Source organism: Aphis gossypii, chromosome X (genome assembly GCF_020184175.1).
Source record: "Aphis gossypii isolate Hap1 chromosome X, ASM2018417v2, whole genome shotgun sequence".
Lineage (NCBI taxonomy): Eukaryota > Metazoa > Arthropoda > Insecta > Hemiptera > Aphididae > Aphis > Aphis gossypii.
In genome coordinates, this window is record NC_065533.1 from 53,542,042 (window position 1) to 53,567,479 (window position 25,438).

A 25,438-nucleotide genomic window follows, 5' to 3' on the forward strand; every position below is an offset into this window, starting at 1 on the left:
TATTAGCAAAACAAAAGTTGTTATAGTATAAATACACTTAATACATAATAAAAAAATTGTTTTTCAATTTTTAAAAATTTTATATAAACATATTATTAAACAAGCTATTTTATATTTGGTGTACATTTATATCTTATTTGAATAATAAAAGATTTAAATATGTGGGTTGAAAACTTAAATATTTATTAGCATAATAAAAGTTGTTTAAGTATAAATACACATAATATTGTGATAAAAAAATTGTTTTTCAATTTTTAAAAACTTTACATAAACATATAATTTAAGCAGATATATTATATTTAGTGTCCATTTATATCTTATTTGAATGAAATTTGTTTTAAAAGTTTGGTTTGAATATTTAAATATTTATTAGCAAAATAAAAGTTGTTATAGTATAAATACACTTAATACATAATAAAAAAATTGTTTTTCAATTTTTAAAAATTTTTATAAACATATTATTAAACAAGCTACTTTATATTTGGTGAACATTTACATCTTATTTGAATAGCAAAAGATTTAAATATGTGGGTTGAATACTTAAATATTTATTAGCAAAACAAAAGTTGTTATAGTATAAATACACTTAATACATAATAAAAAAATTGTTTTTCAATTTTTAAAAATTTTATATAAACATATTATTAAACAAGCTATTTTATATTTGGTGTACATTTATATCTTATTTGAATAATAAAAGATTTAAATATGTGGGTTGAAAACTTAAATATTTATTAGCATAATAAAAGTTGTTTAAGTATAAATACACATAATATTGTGATAAAAAAATTGTTTTTCAATTTTTAAAAACTTTACATAAACATATAATTTAAGCAGATATATTATATTTAGTGTCCATTTATATCTTATTTGAATGAAATTTGTTTTAAAAGTTTGGTTTGAATACTTAAATATTTATTAGCAAAACAAAAGTTGTTATAGTATAAATACACTTAATACATAATAAAAAAATTGTTTTTCAATTTTTAAAAATTTTATATAAACATATTATTAAACAAGCTATTTTATATTTGGTGTACATTTATATCTTATTTGAATAATAAAAGATTTAAATATGTGGGTTGAAAACTTAAATATTTATTAGCATAATAAAAGTTGTTTAAGTATAAATACACATAATATTGTGATAAAAAAATTGTTTTTCAATTTTTAAAAACTTTACATAAACATATAATTTAAGCAGATATATTATATTTAGTGTCCATTTATATCTTATTTGAATGAAATTTGTTTTAAAAGTTTGGTTGAATATTTAAATATTTATTAGCAAAATAAAAGTTGTTATAGTATAAATACACTTAATACATAATAAAAAAATTGTTTTTCAATTTTTAAAAATTTTATATAAACATATTATTAAACAAGCTACTTTATATTTGGTGAACATTTACATCTTATTTGAATAGCAAAAGATTTAAATATGTGGGTTGAATACTTAAATATTTATTAGCAAAACAAAAGTTGTTATAGTATAAATACACTTAATACATAATAAAAAAATTGTTTTTCAATTTTTAAAAATTTTATATAAACATATTATTAAACAAGCTATTTTATATTTGGTGTACATTTATATCTTATTTGAATAATAAAAGATTTAAATATGTGGTTGAAAACTTAAATATTTATTAGCATAATAAAAGTTGTTTAAGTATAAATACACATAATATTGTGATAAAAAAATTGTTTTTCAATTTTTAAAAACTTTACATAAACATATAATTTAAGCAGATATATTATATTTAGTGTCCATTTATATCTTATTTGAATGAAATTTGTTTTAAAAGTTTGGTTTGAATATTTAAATATTTATTAGCAAAATTAAAGTTGTTATAGTATAAATACACTTAATAAATAATAAAAAAATTGTTTGTCAATTTTTAAAAATCTTATATAAACATATAATCAATACAGCTATATTATATTAATAGTCCATTTACATCTTATTTGAATAGCAAAAGATTTAAATATGTGGGTTGAATACTTAAATATTTATTAGCAAAATAAAAGTTGTTAAAGTATAAATACACTTGATACATAATAAAAAAGTTGTTTTTCAATTTTTAAAAACTTTACATAAACATATAATTTAAGCAGCTCTATTATATTTAGTGTCCATTTATATCTTATTTGAATGAAATTTGTTTTAAAAGTTTGGTTTGAATACTTAAATATTTATTAGCAAAACAAAAGTTGTTATAGTATAAATACATTTAATACATAATAAAAAAAATTGTTTTTCAATTTTTAAAATCTTATATAAACATATAATTAATGCAGCTATATTATATTCAGTGTCCATTTATATCTTATTTAAATGTTAAAAGATCTAAATGGGTATGATGGATACTTAGTCTTTCATTAGCAGAATACAAATTATAACAGTATAATTACACAATATTTTAATGAATTATGAAGATTTTCAATTTTTAACGATTCATATCATCATATTAAGTATGAGGTAATATCATCCCTCATCTGCATTATATTGTGATTTAAATAGCTATTACTTCAATTGTTTGAGATGAGTTCTGTGCTATATTAAGAAAAATCAGAAGATTGATATTGTGAATGTTCTTAGTTATTTATTAGTATAAATTTTTTTTCAATTTTTAAATTCCTGTATAAATTTAGTATCTATTAAGTTATATCATAGTTAGGAATAATTTTATTTCAAAATTATAGAAAATAGTCTTAAGTGTTTGAGATCAATATTGAATGATTTATTAAAGAAACCTGATGAATATTGTGAAAATCCTATCACAGTTTTGTATGATATAAAGAGAGGTTTTTTGACTATAGCAAAATCTAATAGGGCAATAATATAGTTTGGGTTAATTTTACAGATTATGTATCAAAAAATAAAATAATATACTGCTTATTGGCTTGATTTCGTTTTCCACCATATTGGGATTCTTTGTCTTATGGCTTTCGTTAATGTTAATATGTACTGCTTGATGTATATTTTCCTTGATTACTACTTTACTGCTGTTTGGATTATCCTGAAATATACACTTATTTCTTTTTACTAGTAAAACACAATATGATTAATTTGTGTTTACACAGCCTCTTTAGTTAATTTAATAGGTAATAGAATTGTTAAATTATTAACAGTCTAGTACCTAATTTTTTATTTAGTTACGCTGTCCTTTATTTTTTGGATTCATACCTGCGTGTAAAACATGCAGCTGTGTGTTATTGTGGTAATTGCTGGGTGTCTCTGTAAAATGTAAATGGTGTTGGTATTTATCAAGCTGGTCCGAGGTTTTCGAGATGTTGCTACATGCTTCGATAGTCCGATATCTTGTTACGGAATCAATTCACGTAAGTATTAAATACACCTCTAAAAATACAGAATTATAATACCTATTAAAGAAATAATACATAATGAGTTAGGATAAGTCACGGTGCCATACCCGTCGGCGTATCGCGTATACTATAAGGGTAATGTACTACAGGCAACAGGACTAAATCAACGACGGCGAAAGAATAATATTAATTATCAGAAACACGGTTATCTACTCGTGTAGATAATCGTGATCAGAAATAAACAAAACAATGAAAATACACTATAATATTATATTCTTATTTCTTACCATTTATTTATTTGACAGCAACCATTCACCATTCGTGGTTGCTCATACGTTGTTCGACTGGCGAATGTCGAAGAAATAACGTTTTGAATTGTAGTGTAGGAGGCGATCAGGTACTGTTTCAAGAATCCTAGAATATAATTTTTGTTTTTTTTTTTGTGTATTTACTATATTTTGTGTTCACTTTTAGTGTCGGTTTTTTATTTTAAATAATAATTTATATCCGTTATTATCATTATTAGTTATCAGTTTATCACTATATTTTATTGTTATCTCCGATAGGTATATTATATTTATCTATACCAAAGAACAAACTCTATACCAAGTTTCAAGGTGTTCTACACAAAAGGAGCGTAATGCGCGGTCATAATCGCGAGTTTGTTTATGCGTGATTCACAACCCATGTCTGATGAGCGATGGTTGTTTTTTCTATTTTAAAAGTTTATTAATTATACTTGTTTGTTATGTGTTTTTAAATAAAAATAATTTCATATTTTTTGTATTATTGTTGGTTCGCCTTTAGCTTTAATAATAAAAGATTAATGGGCCTTAGCGGCCGGGAGGGTAGGCAACTTATTGCACTACCGTCCCATGAGTATAATAAAAGAAACTGGTTGTATTGGTTACATAAAAATTGTATAATAATAATTGACCACTTGGTCCAATAAATGAATAAAATAATAACAATATATCACAGACAGTAGGATAATATCAGTCCAACTTATAAATATTATATAACAATGGTATACTCAAATAATACTAATAACGATAATAAATAATAATGACCCGTCGGCCAATGACTGATTATAATAAAGTATATCACATACCCTTGGGGTTATGGCGTCTTGAGGTGCCGGGATCCGTATAATAATAATAAATTTAAAATACAATAAAAAGTACAAGATTGATCCCGCACACACTCAAGAACGCCGCTAACCTCAACACGAAGACACAAGAACTCACAATACACACTGCTACAGCGGACACACAACGCAACAAACCACGAGGAACACAATCTTCTGCTGGTAATCAATGACCGCCCTAAACTAGGGGAAAAACAATTAATGATGGGCAATAAATGCGCGAACGATAGTTACCAGACAGAAGAAATCACAAAACACAAGAAAAACGTGGTTTGACAGCTGCAGCAGGAACAAGAAACACAGTATGGGCACGGGCGCACGGCTTGCTGGATCGTGGGCAGCGGACCAAAGTAAAGTGCCCGAATTCACATAACGGACAAGAGAACGAAGAAACTCAAAAGAACGGTCTTTCAGTGTCACCACACTAAAACAATAAACAATGGAAAAACTAGAAACTTTGTGACACTGAAAGCATGACTAGATGAAAAACTTAAAGTTTTGAACATAACCGAATATAAGAAAACATTGATAATGATTCCACAGCTGGCCGGTCGCACACTAACGCCTGATAAGCGTCAGCCGACGAAGGCTGCAACTGTGGAACGCACCGTTACGTGCACACGAATATGATAACAAAACGAAACGAAAACATGCTACATTGAATACAAACATACTCCCCCCTTTGAAAGATTGTCTTTCAAAAACTTTCACATTAAAAAACAAATATTATAATGTTGACTAGAGCTGCTGATAATAAAATAACACAAACTAACAAATAATGCTCAGTCTTAAAAATACATGAGATAAAAAACAATTAATGATAAATAAAATAATACATATAGGTAAAATTCATAATAAGTAATATGACATATAATATATAAATAGATTAATAGAGTGACTTGATTAGACGGGCTCCTCTTCATCCTTAACGTGGGGTAGAACAGCAAGTTTAGTAGTTGGACGCTGAAATTCTCTTCCCGCTGAGTTACGTACAGTGACAACACGCACCATTCCATCCGAACCAGGATGAACTTGAATGACTCTGACCATAATCCACTTCATTGGTGGCAAATTGTCCTCTTTTAAAATTGCAAGGGATCCAACTTCAATATTGTCCTTTTTTGACAGCCAGCAACCTCTCTTATGAAGTTGTGGTAGGTACTCGGAACTCCAACGTTTCCAAAATGTCTGAGCTTGTACCTTTGCAAGTTCTAATCGCTTTATTCGATTCAAGGGTAAGCCAGTACTGTCAGGTTCAGCGGGCAATGTAAGAACACCACCTACCAGAAAGTGACCCGGGGTCAATGCAGTAAAATCTGAAGGATCATCAGACATAGGTGATATAGGGCGCGAGTTTAACACAGCTTCTATTCTACATAACATGGTGCTCATTTCCTCAAATGTAAGAAGGCCCATAGTATTCATTTTTAACAAATGTTTTTTGGTCGACTTGACTGCAGCCTCCCACAACCCACCAAAGTGGGGTGCCGACGGTGGTATAAAATGCCACTGAACATGGTGATGTGACAGCTCTTCCTCTACTGTACGTTGCCCTTTGGTTTTTTTGAAGTATGAATATAACACCTTATTGGCCCCTACAAAATTAGTTCCATTGTCACTGTAAATGTGACTGCAGTGTCCTCGTCTTGCCATGAACCTGGTCAGAGCAGCCAAGAACGCATCGGATGTGAGGCCATTAACCAACTCTAAATGCACAGCACGTGTGACGAAGCAGACAAAAACAGCTATATAACACTTGACGCTCACAACTCTTCTGATGCCACTGCGAATGAGAATCGGACCACAGAAATCGACGCCAGTACGATCAAATGGCCGCTCAATATTTACTCGCTCCCGTGGAAGGGGTGCCATTAACGGAGTGATGAATTTAGGACTTGAACGGAAACAGGTAATACAATTCCTTACTGTTTTCTTCGCAATTAACCGCCCACGCAGAGGCCAGTACCGCAGATGTATATTAGCCAGCAGGCCTTGAGGGCCTATATGGAGCAACCTATTATGTTCATGTTTAAAAATGAGTTGAGTTATATTGCTCTTGAACGGTAATACTATGGGACATTTACTATTAAAAGCGATGTCAGCATTCGATAGTCTGCCACCAACCCGTACTAGTCCATCAGTATCCATGAAAGGATTGAGGGTGCGCAGAGGGCTACGACGCCCTACCATTTTGTCGGCTTTTAGATCAGATACTTCTTGCTCAAAAGCACGTGCTTGAACATTTTTTAACAGCAACGTAATGGCTTTGTTAACCTCAAGAATACTTAGAGGGCCACCCTGTCGTGTAGAAGGTTCACTGTTGCGAGCATTGCAGCCAAAACGTAGTAAATAGGCGGTGATTCTACTCAACCTTGTCCATGAGGAATACCTATCATTAATGAAGAACTCTGTTTGCTCATTAACAACAAGGATTGAATGTATTATTCGAAGTTCAGGTATTTCTGATGGTATAACAACTTTACTAGATGGCCAATTACTTTCAGCTTGAGATAACCACTCTGGTCCATGCCACCATAAGTTGTTATCGGATAGAGTTTCAGCTAGGCAGCCGCGGGTAATTATGTCTGCCGGATTACTGGTAGTTGGCACATGTCGCCACTGATTAGCATTAGTTAAGTCTAGGATTTGCGCCACTCTGTTCGATACATAAGCCTTTAATGGTTTGTCATTATTGATCCATGCTAAGACAATGGATGAATCAGACCACAATGTGACGTTTCTAGCGCTACAAGAGATACTGATGCGCTCCAGTTCTCTGGAAACCATGCTAACTAATTCGGCTAAGAGAAGTGCACCACAAAGTTCTAGTCGAGGGATAGTGCTTGCCTTTAGTGGAGCAACTCTGGATTTGGAACAATACAATTGACTTTGCCCGGTTATGGTTGATAGAATATAAATGCATGCACCGTAAGCGTTTTGTGAAGCATCGCAAAACCCATGCAATTGGACTGCTTCATAATTACTGAATGGGACATGACGTGGTATAAGTAACTGCTCCAATGATTTGAGACTGGCATAAAATTGAATCCATTTTTGTTGCATTTCTGGTGGTAGTGGCGTATCCCAACTTAATTTCAAGGCCCACAACTGCTGCAAAAAGACTTTTCCTCGAATGAGAACAGGTGACACAAAACCTACTGGGTCAAATACCCGGTTGATATCAGACAGTAGTGATCTTTTGGTCAGTTGAAGTGGCTGAGACCATGGTTTGAAAATGAACTTGAAACAATCTAACCTCGGCTGCCACACAAGGCCTAGTGTACTTATGGTTTCTTCGTCACTAATTGACAACATATAATTAGATTGACTCTCTGAATTGGACATTTTGGACAATACAAATTCAGAATTAGAACACCACTTCCTAAGTGAAAATCCAACCTTATTGAGCTCAGTTGACATCACTTGATACAGGTTGTAACATTCTTCTTCGGTCTGACAGCCGCTCAATAGATCGTCAACGTAAAAATCTTGTTGTATAGCACGCTGAGCAGTTGCATCTTGAACCATATAACTTGCCTCAAGTAAACACCGTGTGGCTAAAAATGACGCAGCTCTAGTGCCATATGTGACAGTGAGGAGTCTGTAATCCTTTAAAACTTCATCAGAATTTGACCGAAATACTATTCGCTGTAAGTCACAGTCTGCAGGTGCAACACGGACCTGGCGATACATTTTTTCAATATCTGCAACCAAAGCATACCTATAAAGACGGAATCGCAGCACTATGGATAACAATTCAGGTTGAACGGGCGGTCCACATACCAATATGTCGTTAAGACTTAAGCCAGATCTTGTAACTGCTGAGCCGTCGAACACAACACGAGTTTTTGTGGTTAGGCTGTCGCCCTTGGTCACAGTATGGTGAGGGAGGTAGTAAGTAGGAAGGTCCGTGTCCTTAGCCTCTTCCATATGACCCAGTTTAATGTACTCAGACATGAATTTTTTATATTCTTGAGCTAGCATACTATCTCGATTCATCTTTCGCTCAAGGTTGAAGAAACGCTGCTGCGCCATAAGTCTTGAATCACCTAGCACCTCAGGATCACGCAGAAATGGCAATCGTACCACAAATCGGCCAGAACGATCCTGGGTTACTGTACTGGTAAAGTGTGCCTCAGCTACTGACTGGTCTTCCTTGACACCACAAGTGGGGCGGTCTGTAAGAGCTAGAGATGACATTGATTGACACTGTATTAATAGACTTGACATGCACATATGATAATTTGCTATGGGCATTGAACCAGTTAGCACCCATCCTAAACAGGTGTTATGTAGAACAGTACCCTCTGGTGTTTTCTTGCTTTCGCCGATTAACAGTTCATAAAATATTTCAGCACCAATTAGCACATCAACATTGCCTGGTTCATGGAATCCAGGATCAGCTAAACGGTTTAATATTGTGTCGGGAATGTTTAATTGATTGATGTTTACACTGTGACTTGGTAACTTGTTTGTTATAGAGTTGATTACATGGAAATTGATAGATGCTTCATAGTCACTAAGTCGTGAACGCATGGTTGTGTTTATCATTGTGCCAGTCTTAGCAGCTACAGATCCAATACCAGCCAATGATACAGAGCCTTGAATTCCAATAATATTCAGTCTTGATGCACACTCACTGGTTATAAGGCATACTTGTGACCCGGAATCCAATATGGCACGACATGAAATCTGTTGACCAGATGAATTTGCTAAGTTGACCACTGCAGTAGCTAACATTATTTGTCTTGGTGCAGTAGGATTGTTGTTAGCTTGCTCAACATAGGCTACCACAGATTGGCCTTGTGGCGAAGATGGCTGTTCATTTGCTGAAGGAGGCTGGTTGTTCAGTTCATCGCTGTGCAATTTAGTATTGTGTCGCCTTCCACACTTAATACAGTTGCCACCACGACATTGGCGAACTTGATGCCCAGGATATAAACAATTATAACATAACTTATTTTTGAAGACTACATCTTGGCGTTCAGTATGGGACATTTTATTGAAGTTTTCGCACAATGCTAATCGATGATGTTCAGGACACACTATGCATTTTCTTTCCTTCGACGGACTGTTGCTATTTTGATGTGCAAATAAAACCTTTTTTTGCATTGAGCGTTCCCCACTAAGCGGCTTAAGTTGGGTGGACTGGTTGCCAACCTCACCGACTTCATAAGCAGAAACTCGATTTGCCAGGAATTTTTCCAAATCGCGGAATTTCGGGAGCTCTTTTGATGTTTGCAGCAGCTGCCATTCACCCACAGTAGTAGGATCTAATCGGCAACATAACAACGTCACCAACCATGCATCCCATTCTTGTATGTTTTGACCGAGTGCCTGCAAGGCATTAACTTGGGATACCACATGGTGGTGTAACTGGCGTAGTGCGCTGGCAGTAGGTCTATGGACTTGTGGTGTCTGAAACAATGACCGTATGTGCGACTGAATGATAAGAGATTTATTTTCATATCTTTCGACTAAGGCGTTATATGCAGTATGATAATTTATATCGGTAGTTGGAATAGTGCGGACTACATCTGCTGCAGGACCAACTAAGCAAGACTTCAAATAATGCAAACGTTGCACGTCGGACAATCCAGTATTTTGATGAAACATAGCGTTAAACGAATCAAGGAACGATACCCAGTTTTGCAATTCACCATTGAATACAGGAGCTGGGATAGATGGCAGCTTCATAGAGTCACGAATGACGGATTGTGAATGTGCAGTAGATACATTAGATGTTGACTTGTTATTATGTTCGACTAGGTCCAATACCTCAGCCTTAAGTGAGCAGAAAAAATCATCCGTACTGACACGATCATCCAACATTTCATCAGTGACGGAGTCAAAACCTTCGATTTCGTCCTGGAGCACCTCATATCTGGCCATGTATTGCATTAAACTATCTAACCTTGTTTGTAATTGATTCATTGATTTGGAAGTAGGGTCATATTTATCGATGAACATCTTGATAGAATGCATGGACTTCTTGACTTGATCCCTTTTCTTGATTAACTTCAGTAACTCAGCTGGCTGTTTATCATCAGCTTTACTCATGTTGATTGATGACAGTACAATATTATAACAATTAAAACACTAGGTAACCCACAGATGACAAGATTTAATAATAATTCAATATAATAATATAAAAGTGAGTTTACATGCGATATGTAATATAAATTTATAAGTCTATGAATGTAGGTTATCCAAGTTACAGAATAATAATATTATAATTTAAGAAAACATCATCTGATCACAAAGACCATACAAGTAATAATTAGAAGTAAAATTCTATGAATAAATAACAATATTTTAAAAATAAATACAGCAAATACAAGTTTGAATAAGATATAAAAATCACAACATGAAATAAAATAATAATACCAATACAACCAAGTATCACGTCGAGGTCACCAAATGTTGGTTCGCCTTTAGCTTTAATAATAAAAGATTAATGGGCCTTAGCGGCCGGGAGGGTAGGCAACTTATTGCACTACCGTCCCATGAGTATAATAAAAGAAACTGGTTGTATTGGTTACATAAAAATTGTATAATAATAATTGACCACTTGGTCCAATAAATGAATAAAATAATAACAATATATCACAGACAGTAGGATAATATCAGTCCAACTTATAAATATTATATAACAATGGTATACTCAAATAATACTAATAACGATAATAAATAATAATGACCCGTCGGCCAATGACTGATTATAATAAAGTATATCACATACCCTTGGGGTTATGGCGTCTTGAGGTGCCGGGATCCGTATAATAATAATAAATTTAAAATACAATAAAAAGTACAAGATTGATCCCGCACACACTCAAGAACGCCGCTAACCTCAACACGAAGACACAAGAACTCACAATACACACTGCTACAGCGGACACACAACGCAACAAACCACGAGGAACACAATCTTCTGCTGGTAATCAATGACCGCCCTAAACTAGGGGAAAAACAATTAATGATGGGCAATAAATGCGCGAACGATAGTTACCAGACAGAAGAAATCACAAAACACAAGAAAAACGTGGTTTGACAGCTGCAGCAGGAACAAGAAACACAGTATGGGCACGGGCGCACGGCTTGCTGGATCGTGGGCAGCGGACCAAAGTAAAGTGCCCGAATTCACATAACGGACAAGAGAACGAAGAAACTCAAAAGAACGGTCTTTCAGTGTCACCACACAAAAACAATAAACAATGGAAAAACTAGAAACTTTGTGACACTGAAAGCATGACTAGATGAAAAACTTAAAGTTTTGAACATAACCGAATATAAGAAAACATTGATAATGATTCCACAGCTGGCCGGTCGCACACTAACGCCTGATAAGCGTCAGCCGACGAAGGCTGCAACTGTGGAACGCACCGTTACGTGCACACGAATATGATAACAAAACGAAACGAAAACATGCTACATTGAATACAAACAATTATTCATATAATATTTATATTCTACATTTATAGCATTACGTGCCTATCCTTACAAGTACCTACACTTAACAGTAATTAAACATTTTAAACTTTAGTAAGCACTAAAATCGAAACATAAAACAAGTGTCGTATACGGCGGTATATAAATTGTATACGGACGGATAGTGTTACGTCACAAATGTCATAAATCCTTATCAAATGTCCCAATTGGATCCAAACAAATATTTCGTACCATATGAAAAACATATACTTTTAGAAAATTTGAACAAAATTTTAGTTTAAACTTTCAATTTACGCGATTTTTCATTAAACTAACTATGCACAGTGCATTAGTACACATAATCCTTAAGAATTAAACAATTTTGCTTAAACAACGTGTAAAATGTTAATTTTAAGCGATATTATTACATTGTAATAGCTTTTGTTTGGATCCAATGGATCCATTGATAAGATTTGTACGTATGATAAGAACGTGTATGACGTTTATCACTATCCGTCCGTATTCCGTATTCGTCGTGGTGTACGGCAATGACGTCACATAACGGGGAATGAATGCGGGGGATTCGTTTTGTTTACACGACTATGAAGCAACCTATATTATTATCTATAAACCTTGATGGACGATAACGACGATTGTCGGCGAGACTGCGGTATGTTGTTATTCGATAGCGTACGAGTAGCTGTACACGTGGTCTAGTCGCCATCGATATTCGTTTTTCGCTTTGTATCCGCTCGTCCGCGACAATCGTTCGCGAGCATCACGATCCGTTGTTTAGGCCGGCGAGGACTAGATTGCAGTCTTAACGCTGTCGAACGCATTGCCGTCCTGAGCGATGTCGTCCAGTAAAATATTCTTGCAGAACCGAGCTCTCGGTGAGTACCTACTGTTGTCAATTTGTTTTTTTATATTTACACGTGGCCGGCCGTCCTCGCGACAACGAAGTTGTCACGTCTGCGGCGTTATCCGTCCCGTTCAAAAAGTAATCGACTTTTTATGGATACGTCCAACACGGTACAAAGTATCTATTAGAACGGGGAATCGTAAGTTCCTACACGAGAGTAACAGGTAGACAATTACATACGTTAATTCCTACATATGTGATGTGTAAGTTCCTACACGATGGAAGACTGGTAGGTACATATGTAAGTTCCTACAGGGTAAAAAAAAGGTACATGTGTAAGTTCCTACACTAAGTATATTATAAGTTATCAATCTACGTCTATAAAATACTGTCATACATTTTAACCCTCTATTCTTAAACTTGATTATCTATCTCTTTTAAGCATAGCTTGAGTTAGAGATAGAGAGTGTAACAATGCTATTCTAAAAACAAAAATTCTATTCCAAATACAATTATATAAATAAATAAAATGTGTACAGTTTAGTTAGTTATTTAAATAAAACAATTTTAAAATAAATTTATAGAAAAATCAGAAATTACAAAAGAAAATAATAAAATTAGTTTTATAGATATTAAAATTTTAGAATTAAGATTCATAATACAATAATAATTAAACTAACTCTAAGAATAAATACTTATGAACACATTGTTTAACACTACTTTGATGCTGATGGATGTTTTTTTTATAGGTACTCATATGGCATTAAGTTGAAGTACGTAGGCCCCAAATAGTCCACAAATGATTGACCGAAAGATTTTTTGGGATATTTTTTCGGGAATATTATAAACCATATTTTCACTTTTATCTTCAGAAGAAATGTTATATTTCCCCTTTATTAATTGTTTGAAAATAAACATGATTGCTATTTTTTTATAGAGGAATTTTACTGGTAGAACACCCAAACTCCTATAGTTTCGACTAGTCGACCCTTCAAGAGCATACTTATTCAAACATATTCTAACTATTTTATTTTGATTTACTTGTAGCTGTTTTAAAATACATTCACCTAGTCCACCCCATATTAATAACCCATACTGATAAATCGACTGATATAAAGCAAAATATACTATACGAATTGTTTGTGTAGGTATTAAATTCTTAAGCTTTATAAATTTGTAAGTTATTGTACATAACTTTCCTAATAAATTAATTGTGTATATGTAAATTCCACAATCGCTATTACTTTGTTGCCACTATCTAATTCTTTCTATAAAAACTGAGTTGTACTATAAAGAGCGTCCTCTGTACCAATACCAGGTCTAAATCCATACTGGTTTTTAGATAAAAGTTTGTTGTTTTCCAGAAATGTAATTAACCTTACTTTAATTATTTTTTCTAGGATTTTGGAAAAACTTATTAGCAGGGATATTGGCCTATAATTGTTAATACATTTACTATCTCCACCCTTTAAAATAGGTTTAATAACGGCTACCATTAGATTATCAGGAAAAACACTTTGCTTTATACTGAGGTTATAAAATATATAAACAAGCAGATCAATTATTAATTCTAGAATATGTTTTAATAAGTTTGTCGTTATTCTATCATAACCAGCCGCAGTATCATCTCTAGAGCTGTTTACAATTTTTAGAACTTCAGCACTCTCAATTTTTTCTAAAAAACATTTATCAAAACAAAATGTATTATTAACAATTAGATTTTCATTATTTACCTCATTGCTAAAATTATCAGCTAATTTTTTTCCTACGTTTACAAAGTAATCGTTAAAAATATTAGATACCATTTCAGGATCCGTTTCTGCATCAAACATTTGGTCATTATATTTATTACCATTTCAATTTTATCCTTGTTATTTGATTTAGAACGCGTTATTTCATTTATTAGATGCCATGTTGCTTTAGAACTATGAGAGACACTCTTAAACTTTTTTTCATAAAAACTTATTTTAGCAAGTCGTAGAACACTTGTATATTTATTTTTATATTTTTTATAATTGATAGCTAATTTAAAATTATTAGGATTTTTCTTATTATTAATGATAGAGCTTGTTTATGTCGTCTAGAACATAGTAAACCCGCGGACATCCACTCTTTTAAACGTTTATTTTTACAACTTATCACTTTAATTTACAGTTGATATATCAATTGTCTTACTAATTATATTTTGAAATGTATTAAAACACTCATTAGCGTTAGTTTTGTTATATATTTCAGACCATTTTTCTGTTTGTAATAAGCGTTTAATTTGATTATGATCAATTATAGAAAAAGTATTATATTAAGTTTTTAAGGTATTGATTATTGGTAAAGAAACACAGATAGAAAAGTGGTCACTTATATCAGTCTGCAACACACCAGAGTTCACTAAATTAATTAAGTGCTCATTACTGTTAATAAATATATGATCCAGACAAGCATGGTTACGACCATTAGGTAATCTGGTATTAATGTTTATAAATGACGCAAAACCACTCACAGATAATAGATCTAGGTATTCATTATTAATTAAATTATCACCGACAATATTTATATTCATATCTCCAATGAGAACAATATAGCCACCTTTATAATTATATTCCTTTATAACATTACTTAATGTTTCCATAAAGCTACGTATATCAGTCGAGGGTGATCTATAAATGCATAAAATATTTATAGGCAGACATAGATTCATTAAAGATATTTTAACAATGTTTGTTTCTACATAATCGTATTCAAAAAAGTCTACATTAAAAGTGTTTTTAACAAAAATAACTATTCCATCATTTTGATTTCTCTTAATAGTTGAAAAAAATAAATTATAGCCATCAATAGTGTAGTTACAATGATTCGAAGCATTATGCCAAGTTTCAGTTAAAATAATTATATCTAATTTTTCATTATTTTTATCACTTTCTAAAAACAACATTAATTCATCAAAATTGGCGTTTACACTTCTAATATTACAACAAAAAATATTTACATAATTAATACTATTTACATTTTTTACATGATAAAATTCAGAAAAAGATTCAAAATAATTTGTTTTATAACTTAGATATCCTTCAATATTTAAACATTTTTCCATTTAAAATATAATATAAAATATAAACAAAAATAACCTGCTTTGTAATGATGTTAAATTAAATTAGTTTAGATCCTCATTATCAACTATTATGGCTTTTGTACTTTCACTGTTTTTTAATAAACAATTTTAAGTCTTTAAACCAAACAAATTTAAAGCTCTTTTCACGTGCAAACAATTTAGCTTTAAAAAACAGATTTCTATTAAACAGAGTTAGACAATCATTAATATAAATCTTATCATTATTCCAGTTAGCATTAACAGCTTCACCTGTTAATTTTGTTTTCCTTACATTTTCTATTTGTCTGGAATTCAACAATCATTTTTCTGGGTTTGTTTTGGAGTTTAGTCTGGATACGATAAGCTTTCAAAATAGTTGTTTCAACTCCTACTGATGCTGCGATTGCCTCCACTGTTTTAATACAATTTTCATTATTTGTTTCTGGAACACCAACAATTTCAGCAAAATGTTCTATTGATTTTTGTTCTAAGACATTTATACGCTTATCTAAGAAAGTAACTTCATTTTTCAGTTTATTATTTTGTTTCCTTAAAATTTGATTTTCCTCCTTCATATATTTTATTGTCGTTAACATTTCCTGTAGTTGTTTACCAAAGCTATCAAACTTATCGCTCATGTAGTTAACTGAATCAATTAAACTTTTAAAAGTTTCGTTTGATAAGGTACATGAATCCATACTATTAAGTACCGTAGTACTTACCGAAGTCGGTGTTTTATCCTTTGGAACAGAAAATTTGCATTTATTACAACTCCAGTTAAATTTGGCGTTTTTTGACATTTTTCTAAACGAGATTTCTCTTAACGAAGCACATCCGAAATGAAAAAGTGTAATACACGTTGAACATTTAATTTCATCTCCCTCAAAAATATCATCATTGCATTCATTACACAACATTTTCACAACTTATAATTATTTATAAAATATAATCGAGAAATAATAAGCAATTAACTATTTAATCACAAAGAGAATTAAAGATAACACACGACTAACGTCCGTACTCTTCAAGCACACTATGCACACTGGATATTAGATTGATAACTTATAATATACTTAGTGCAGGAACTTACACGTGTACCTGCTTTTTACTGTGTAGGAACTTACATATGTACCTAATTTTATCGTGTAGGAACTAACATAGGTATGTATCTTGTTAACCTGCTAGGTCTCGTGTAGGAACTTACATTCGCCTATTAGAACACTGGAACACAAATGGTTTACACGCACTCGACCACTTCCTTTACTCCGTTAGTCTACCTCTACATCATTTGAACCTTGCGTTTAACGTAATACATTTTTCTTTGTTTGGTCAATTGATGTACATCGATGATCAATGTTATTGATACTCTTATAATCCGATAATGTGACAAAACTGCATTTGTTTATTAGTTATTACAGTCGACTACTGACGCTTAGTGGGATATTGAACATTATTAGAATAGCGTTATACTTTTGTTAACTAAAATAAAGTCTATAGTTTTCTGTTGATGATTTACTTTTATGCAATCGATGGAGCTGGGTTTGTGAACTATATGATACTGATTAAGAGAAAATGAATATATAAGTAATTACACATTTTTATCAGAATAAGATATTTGAAGTATGAAAAGTACCTAACGTTAACCATTTAAATCATTTTAATACTTCACTAATTTGTCAGATAATAGTTTGAAACAATTTTGGGGTTTTACTGTTCATCTTGTTATTTATAAATGTATATAATAGCATTGTGTTGTGGTATTTAAGGTATTTAATATTTTAGCTCAAATGAAATAAAATAATAAAATAAAAGTATCTATCTTAACAATGTACTACTAGTATTTAAGTCTTACTTACACGTTTTAATATGTTAAATACCTACTAATTACCAATAAATGTTTATTATTTTATTATAATAGTTCGGCCATTTGTATTAATTTATTTTTAAATTGTTTCAGGATATGTCAGCAATGATATTCCACTCGTTACCCGATACATACACATCAGACGAGAAAATATCATAATCACATGCGTTGGACGTGCTTTTCACACATATAGTTCTGATAGATTTCAACTTCTATCAGTAAGCCCACAACATGAAACTGACATAACTTGTTTAGCGGCTGATAGTTATCTGGTTTATACTAGTTGTGGAAATAATATATATGCATGGCGACGAGGGATAGAAGTAAAACACATGTATACAGGTCACAAAGCAGCTATCAAATTATTGTTTCCATTTGCGGCTAATTTAGTGTCTATTGATGAATCAGGAGTTCTTAAAATTTGGGATGTAAAAAGTGAGAGTTTATACAAAGAAATTCAATTAGACTTCACTGCAACAGCTATATGCCATCCACCAACGTATACTAATAAATTATTAATTGGCTCAGCTGAAGGAAAATTACAGCTGTGGAACATAAAAACAGGATCTATGATATATGAATTTAAGGGTTGGAATAGTTGTGTGACCAGCTTAGAACCAGCTCCAGCTGAAGACATGATGGCAATAGGATTGAGTAATGGAAAAATTATTTTGCACAATTTAAAGTTTGATGTAACCAGCATAAGTTTTACACAAGATTGGGGTTCGGTTACACGTATAAGTTTTCTTATTAAACGACAATTAATGATAACTGGTAGTCCAAAGGGCACTGTAGTAGTTTGGAATCTCGAGGAAGGAAAAGTTGACAGCTTAATTATTAAAGCGCATCATGGACCAGTTTGTGGTCTTCAGTGTTTACCTGACGAACCACTTCTTGTGACTTCGTCTTCTGATAATTCTTTGAAAATGTGGCGTTTTGACATGTCTGATGGTTCGGCCAGTTTGTTTAAAATACGTGAAGGTCATTTCAAACCTCCTGTTTCTATTCGTTTTCACGGGGCGGATGGTGCTAGTATTTTAAGTTCTGGCAATGATTCATCATTGCGTGTCTTCAATACAGTCACTGAAATTGCGAATAAAAGTTTTGGACGTGCATCATATAATCGAAAAGCTTCTAAAAAAAATGGAAATAAATGGGCTGATCCTCTTATAATGCCTCCAATATCTACTTTCACATCAGAAACTACACGAGATAAAGAATGGGACAGCATTGTTGCTGTACATAGAGGCATACCGACTGTAACTACTTGGTCATTTGACAAGAGTAAAATGGGAGAGCATAAGTTATGTCATGAAAGATTTAAGAAAAATGTCAGTGGGCAGAAAGGAATCAGCGCCACATGTGCATGTCTTACGCATTGTGGTAATTTTGCAGTTGTTGGATACAGTTCTGGTCACATTGATAAGTACAACATTCAGTCAGGCTTACATAGAGGAACTTATGGAGAACCAATAGCCCATAAATGTGTACGTGGAGTCTATGTAGACACACTTAATCAAATAATGGTATCTGGTGGCTCTGATACATTTTTAAAATTCTGGAATTTCAAAAAATTAAGTATGTCACATTTATTTTAAAATATATTGATTAAATAGCATTTTATTAAAAATATTTTATTTTTTTTTGCAGATTTATTGTCTAAATTGGAGTTGGATGATACAGTTTCATTATTTAGCTGGCACACAGAAAGTTCATTCCTTGCAGTTGCTTTAGATAATTATAACATTAGTCTAGTTGATATTGATACTCGCACCATCATAAGAAAGTTTACTGGTCACCGAGGTCCTTTAACTGATTTGACATTTAGTCCAGATTCCAGATGGTTAGTTTCATCAGCAATGGATTCAACCATTCGTACTTGGGACATTCCATCATCATCAATGATTGATATACTTAAAGTAAGTTACCTGATATATTTATGATTGGATCATAAATATTATATAATTATATATATTTAATTGTTATAATATTTTAGGTTGATACACCTTGTGTATCTTTAACATTTTCTCCAAACGGTAATAATCTGGCTACGGCGCACGCCGACCAACTTGGTATAATTTTATGGATAAACAAAACCATGTATAAACATGTCGGTTTGCAAAATATCTCCAAAGGGCAAATCGATACTTTTATTACTATGAGCGGCCAAAATGACGCTGGATGGCAAAGTCTATTAAATTTAGATGCTGTCAAAAAAAGAAACAAACCAGTACAACCACCTAAAGCTCCAGCTGCTGCTCCATTTTTCCTGCCTACTATACAATCAGTAGACTTTCAATTCGATTTAAATGGAGTTGGTAAAACAGATACAAATACTAAAATTCCGGAAACAGTTATGCATACTGTTTTTGCTCAACAACTTTTAAAAGCTACTTCGTCAAAAGATTATCAAATTTTATTTGATCAATTAAAATTAATGGGACCATCAGCTTTGAACTATGAATTAAGAAGCTTATCGCCAGAAGCAGGAGGGACTTATGAATTAATAATTAAATTTTTAAATCTTTTAAATGAAATATCAATCAAAAACAAAGACTTTGAGTTGATACAATCATATTTGGGTGTATTTTTAAAATATAATGGACGTGCATTGGCCCAGCGACCAGAAGCAATCAACAGTATTGAGGAGATATCAAAACATAATGCATGGGAGCATTTACAAAATAACTTTTTATTATGTCTAAGTATTATTGAATATATGAAAAATAATTAATAAGCATTTATTTGAGTTCTTGTTTATTTTTTTAATGCTTGTGTTAAGCATTTATACATTTATACAGTTTAATATCTAGTTAGAATTATTTAATTGATCAAAGATAATACAATATAATTTATTAATTAAACAAATAATCAAATACAATTCAAGAATCAATATTAATACATTATAATACAACTTAATAAGGTATTTAAGAAACATATTTATTATATTGTTTTTAAATTATAACATCATATATTATGGTGTTAAGTTAAACATAAAGTAATTTTAGTTAAATATTGAAATGCTAAATATTCTGTTTCAGAATATGGAATTAAAAATGTGTGTTGATATTCAACAATTTAAAAAGATACAGTTAAAAATTTATGTATGATCAACAACATTAATTGTTTTTAAAATAAGTGTTGTTTGATAATAAAATAGCCTTATATATATTATAAACTTGTATTTTTAAAATATGACTAAAATTTATGGAATAATTAATTATTTAAGATGGTTTTACAATTCATTGTGATTTGAGTAAAAATATATTATTTATCACTTGTAGGAAAAGATAATGAGAAATCTACAGATGAAGTAGGTATACTCAAAGAGACACGACATAAATAAATAATAATTAACATTTAGATAACAGTGGTAAAAACTATTTATAATCATAAACTTTTTATAATTTATGAGTGGCAATTATTGTAGGCAAAAAAAGTTGAAGATGATTCGGTCATGTTATTAGTATAACTAATAAACTATAAAGTAGAGAATAATATCAAAAAACAAATATATAATCAGAACAGGATTAAATGAAAATAGCTGGTGCGAGTAAAGAAGAGTTTTGGGTGACAACTCTATGCCCCATAAAAAAAAGAATAAGAATGATCAACCCCATGTTGTTGGGACCGAAAGGAAAAAGAAAAAAGACGTCATAATAGTATACAATGTAATGCATTTTAAGAATGTGTGATCAGACCATTTTTGGTAAGTACCATTTATACTGTTATACCACTGCTATTAGTGTTACTACTCACAACGATCAACAGGGATGTAGCGACCTTATGAAATAATTTTTAGATACTTGTTAACAGATTGAAAGAATAAAGTTAATTTTTAAAAGTATTTAAGAATAAACACAGAGCTTAGATACTTATTTTGAATTGTCCTTAAAACATATAAATTGAATACTCTGTAAAAAAGTATGCAAGAACAAATACAAAAAAACATTTTAATAATGTATTTATAGATACTTTCAAATTTTTTACTTACAATTTGTCTTATGGTTTAACCTTACTGAACTGAATTAATTTTATAGATCATTTTAGTATTTTTTTTATTTCATTTAACATCATTCAATTGAAAGCATGTGTATGAGATTAATAATAATAATAAAAAAAAAAAAAAAGGAAGTATTTAGAATTATTTGTCTACAGGTTTTCAAAACTCAAAACTCGTTAAAAAATTGAATTATTTTAAAATACCTTGTTAATGGTTCAACGCCCTTGCCCTATAGAGACGAATGTTACGCTAGCAATATTTGATAAGGACCTGCAGGGTTCCCAAACACGTTAAAAATCCACTAAATATTCAAAAATTACTTTTGACCAATAGATAGCACAACACAACAGCAATAACGGCCACGGTTATAGGAATACGCTAAAAAAGAAGGCCCTGTTTGATATTTATTTAAAAACACTCACTTTTATTTTGCGCAGCTCTAAGTAGAATGAAAATCTCCGTTATGAACTGGAGATTCCGAGTATGTAGTCGGATACCGGCGGTTCCTCCCGGAAATGGTTCAGGAGCTCACGGAAGGACGGCAACCTGCCCATAAAACGTGTTTCGCGAGTCCGTCAATTCGACCCGAATTAGTTTTTTTTTTTAAAATACTCACTTTTATTTCACGCAGCTCTAAATAAAATAAAAATCTCCGTTATTATCTGGAGATTTAGAGTATGTAGTCGGATACCTGGAGAATCCTCCCGGAAAATTGTCAGGAGCTCGCGGAAGGACGGCAACCAGCCCATAATACGTGTTTCGCGAGTCCGTCGAATAGGCCGAAGTTTGATATTTTTTTAAAAATACTCACTTTTATTTCACGCAGCTCTAAGTAGAATGAAAAACTCGGTTATGAACTGGAGATTCCGTATATATATATGGATACCGGTGATTCTTCCCGGAAAATGAGCTCAAGGAAGTGTAATGATGTGCGTTTAAGCCATCATATCTTTTAAATGTAAAGTATATAAGAAAATAATTATAATAATTATTAGCCATTAAGTTTAAGCACACACACATACACACACACATTAAGATATCATATTATAAAAACTCCAGTCTGCCGTTCAGGCGGCCAATTGCGTGTTCTGTGTGTCATCATACTGACGGCAAGAGACCACGCAGACCGTCTGGACAGTAAGACACAGTGAATTAATTATAAACGTTTTTAATAATAATTTAATATATATATATATTAATGTGTATAAAAAGAAGGTGTTAAATAAAATTAATAAATAGTGATTAAAAGAGAAAAGTTTTTTATTCTGGAATATAAATCGGTCACCTCATTCCACATATCAGACGAAAGCCACGATTTCAACGAACAAGTCGACACGGAAATCAGAGAGGTAATATAAGTTATGGTTATTTAATAAATAATGAATTTAGAAATATGCAATCTCCCCCGATTAACTAAGTAATCCTTATTTTCAAATCATTACAAAGTGGCGCCCACCTAGAGGCTCTTACTACGTTTAAAGCCCCCGAAATAAAAAAATCTAAAAAAAAAAAAAATTAATTAATCTACAAAATAAAAGTAAAAAATAATAAGTAAAAGTATAAAATAAAAGTAAATAATAAGAGTATATAAATAAATTAATATAAAAATATTATTTTATAATTATAATAAAACGAATTAATGCCTAAGTTTTCCATTTTTTTTCACTAAAATCATTATAATTATATCTTCACAAATTATATTATAAAATAATCTAGTTAGTGTTATATAAAAACTAAAAAAAAAAAAAAAAAAAAAATCAGTAAAATTAAATAGGAGAACCAATTTTTGTCTCACTATCAAATGAAATAAACAAATTTAAGAAACCTCAATTAATTTTAGAATTAAATAAAAGAAATTTAAATAGTGTGGGAACAGTTGCAGAACTCAAAAATAGATTATTAAAATATTTAAACGGTGAATCTTCCTCGGACGATTTTGGAACAATAAATGAAAATTATCAAAACTTAAATAATCAAACCGAAACGAACAAAATGGATAGTAAAAAACTCTATTTTAAACCTAACATATTTTCCGATTCCTCATCTGATAGTATAGATGCGTTTTTAAAAAAATATCAAAGAGCAGCTTCTATTAATGGCTGGTCTGAACAAGAAAAATTGCTATACATACCTGCATTCTTAGAGGGCCAGCACTAACTTTTTATGAAAACATCGAACATCAAAATTTCAATAACTGGGCTGATTTAGAAAAACAACTTCGAAATGAATTCGAGCACATTGCTCATAAAGATATGCTTCGATTATTACTCGAGAAAAGAAAACAGTTAGACGATGAACTACCTATGGCATTTATTAATGAAATTGAATCACTTTGTAGACGTATAGATTCTGAAATGGCCCAACAAGAAATAACTAGATATATAATGAAGGGCCTTAAACCAAATATTGCGAGATACATTGGAATATTAGATAATTCAACACTAAAATTATTAAAAGACAATATAAGAAAATACGAAATGGTAGAATTTATGGTAACGGGTGAAACAAATCAATCGCCTTCCGAAATAAAAACTGACATTATCACCAATAAATTAAATCAAATTTCAAATGAATTCAATGAGAAAATAAATCTGCTTAATGAAAATAATAATAAATTTAAAAACGAAATAGAAAATATTATAAAACCCCAAATTCAAAATAATAATCTTAATAGGCCCAACAATTTTAAAAAGAATCGTAACTTTCTACCAAACAACAATATAAATAATAACAATATAAAAAAATGTAATATATGCTTTAAAAATAATCATACCACGGAATTTTGTTACTCTAAAAACAAAAATAATTCAAATAACAATGATAAAATGCAATGTACAATTTGTTCTAGAAATAATCATTCTACAGAATATTGCCGATTTAAAAATAACCCGATTAATTGTCAATTATGTAATATGATAGGACATTCAGCACAAACTTGTAGAAAATTTTCAATTCAAAAAAACTAATAAATAGGTTAAACAGTTTTTCTGACACTCGCTGTTACCCTTCATCGTCAGTTAAAAAACCAGTAACTACTTACAAAATTAATCATATTTCTGAACCGTTATTCATTCGCGCTAAACTTAATAATATTGATGTACCTATAACTATTGATACAGGGGTCAATATATGTTGTATAAGACACACGCTTGTACTCCCTGAAAATAAAATAATTAAAGAAAACATAATTTTATCAGGTCCAAACAATAACCCATTAACTGTCTATGGCTCCACAACAATTAAACTTAAAATCAATTCTCATGATTTTGAAACATCAGTATTTATTGTTAAAAATTTAACGTGCCATATAATAATAGGAAATAATTTTTTACACAGCAATAAGGCTATTATCAATTTTCATAATAACACTTTAATATTAAATGATTCAATCACAATACAAACTTATACCAATATATCTAAAACAAATATTAATAATATTAAAGAGGAAATAGCAGATATATTTCTTGTAGACTCTGACTACTCGATTGCACATTGCATATCTGCAGACTTAAAAATGTCTAAAGGAATAGCGTTTCGTATAAAAACAACATTTGGAAACATAACGCCTCAACTCGAAAAGTTAAACCCACAAATAGGCGATGCAATTCCAATAAAAATCGGAAACAAAATAATTTATCACCTAGTAACAAAACAAAAATATTTTCATAAACCTAAATACGATGACATAAAACTCACTATTCAAAACTTAAAAAAAT

General features: G+C 31.3%; 3 protein-coding genes across 4 annotated transcripts in view; 1 reads left to right on the forward strand and 2 right to left on the reverse strand.

Moving 5' to 3' along the window:
- Positions 1-25,438, reverse strand: part of LOC126551613 (putative inhibitor of apoptosis) — a 94,153-nt gene that overhangs the window by 8,168 nt on the left and 60,547 nt on the right. The window lies entirely within an intron of this gene.
- On the reverse strand, positions 5,381-10,537 carry LOC114124737 (uncharacterized). Its single transcript, XM_027988088.2, has one exon. It carries the CDS (start codon positions 10,535-10,537, stop codon positions 5,381-5,383), a length of 5,157 nt encoding a protein of 1,718 aa, XP_027843889.2.
- LOC126551611 (WD repeat-containing protein 36-like) lies at positions 12,526-20,459 on the forward strand. The gene is made up of 4 exons (XM_050205506.1): positions 12,526-12,801; positions 17,813-19,297; positions 19,370-19,638; positions 19,716-20,459. Exons 1-4 carry the CDS (start codon positions 12,762-12,764, stop codon positions 20,451-20,453), a joined length of 2,532 nt encoding a protein of 843 aa, XP_050061463.1. The 5' UTR covers positions 12,526-12,761; the 3' UTR covers positions 20,454-20,459.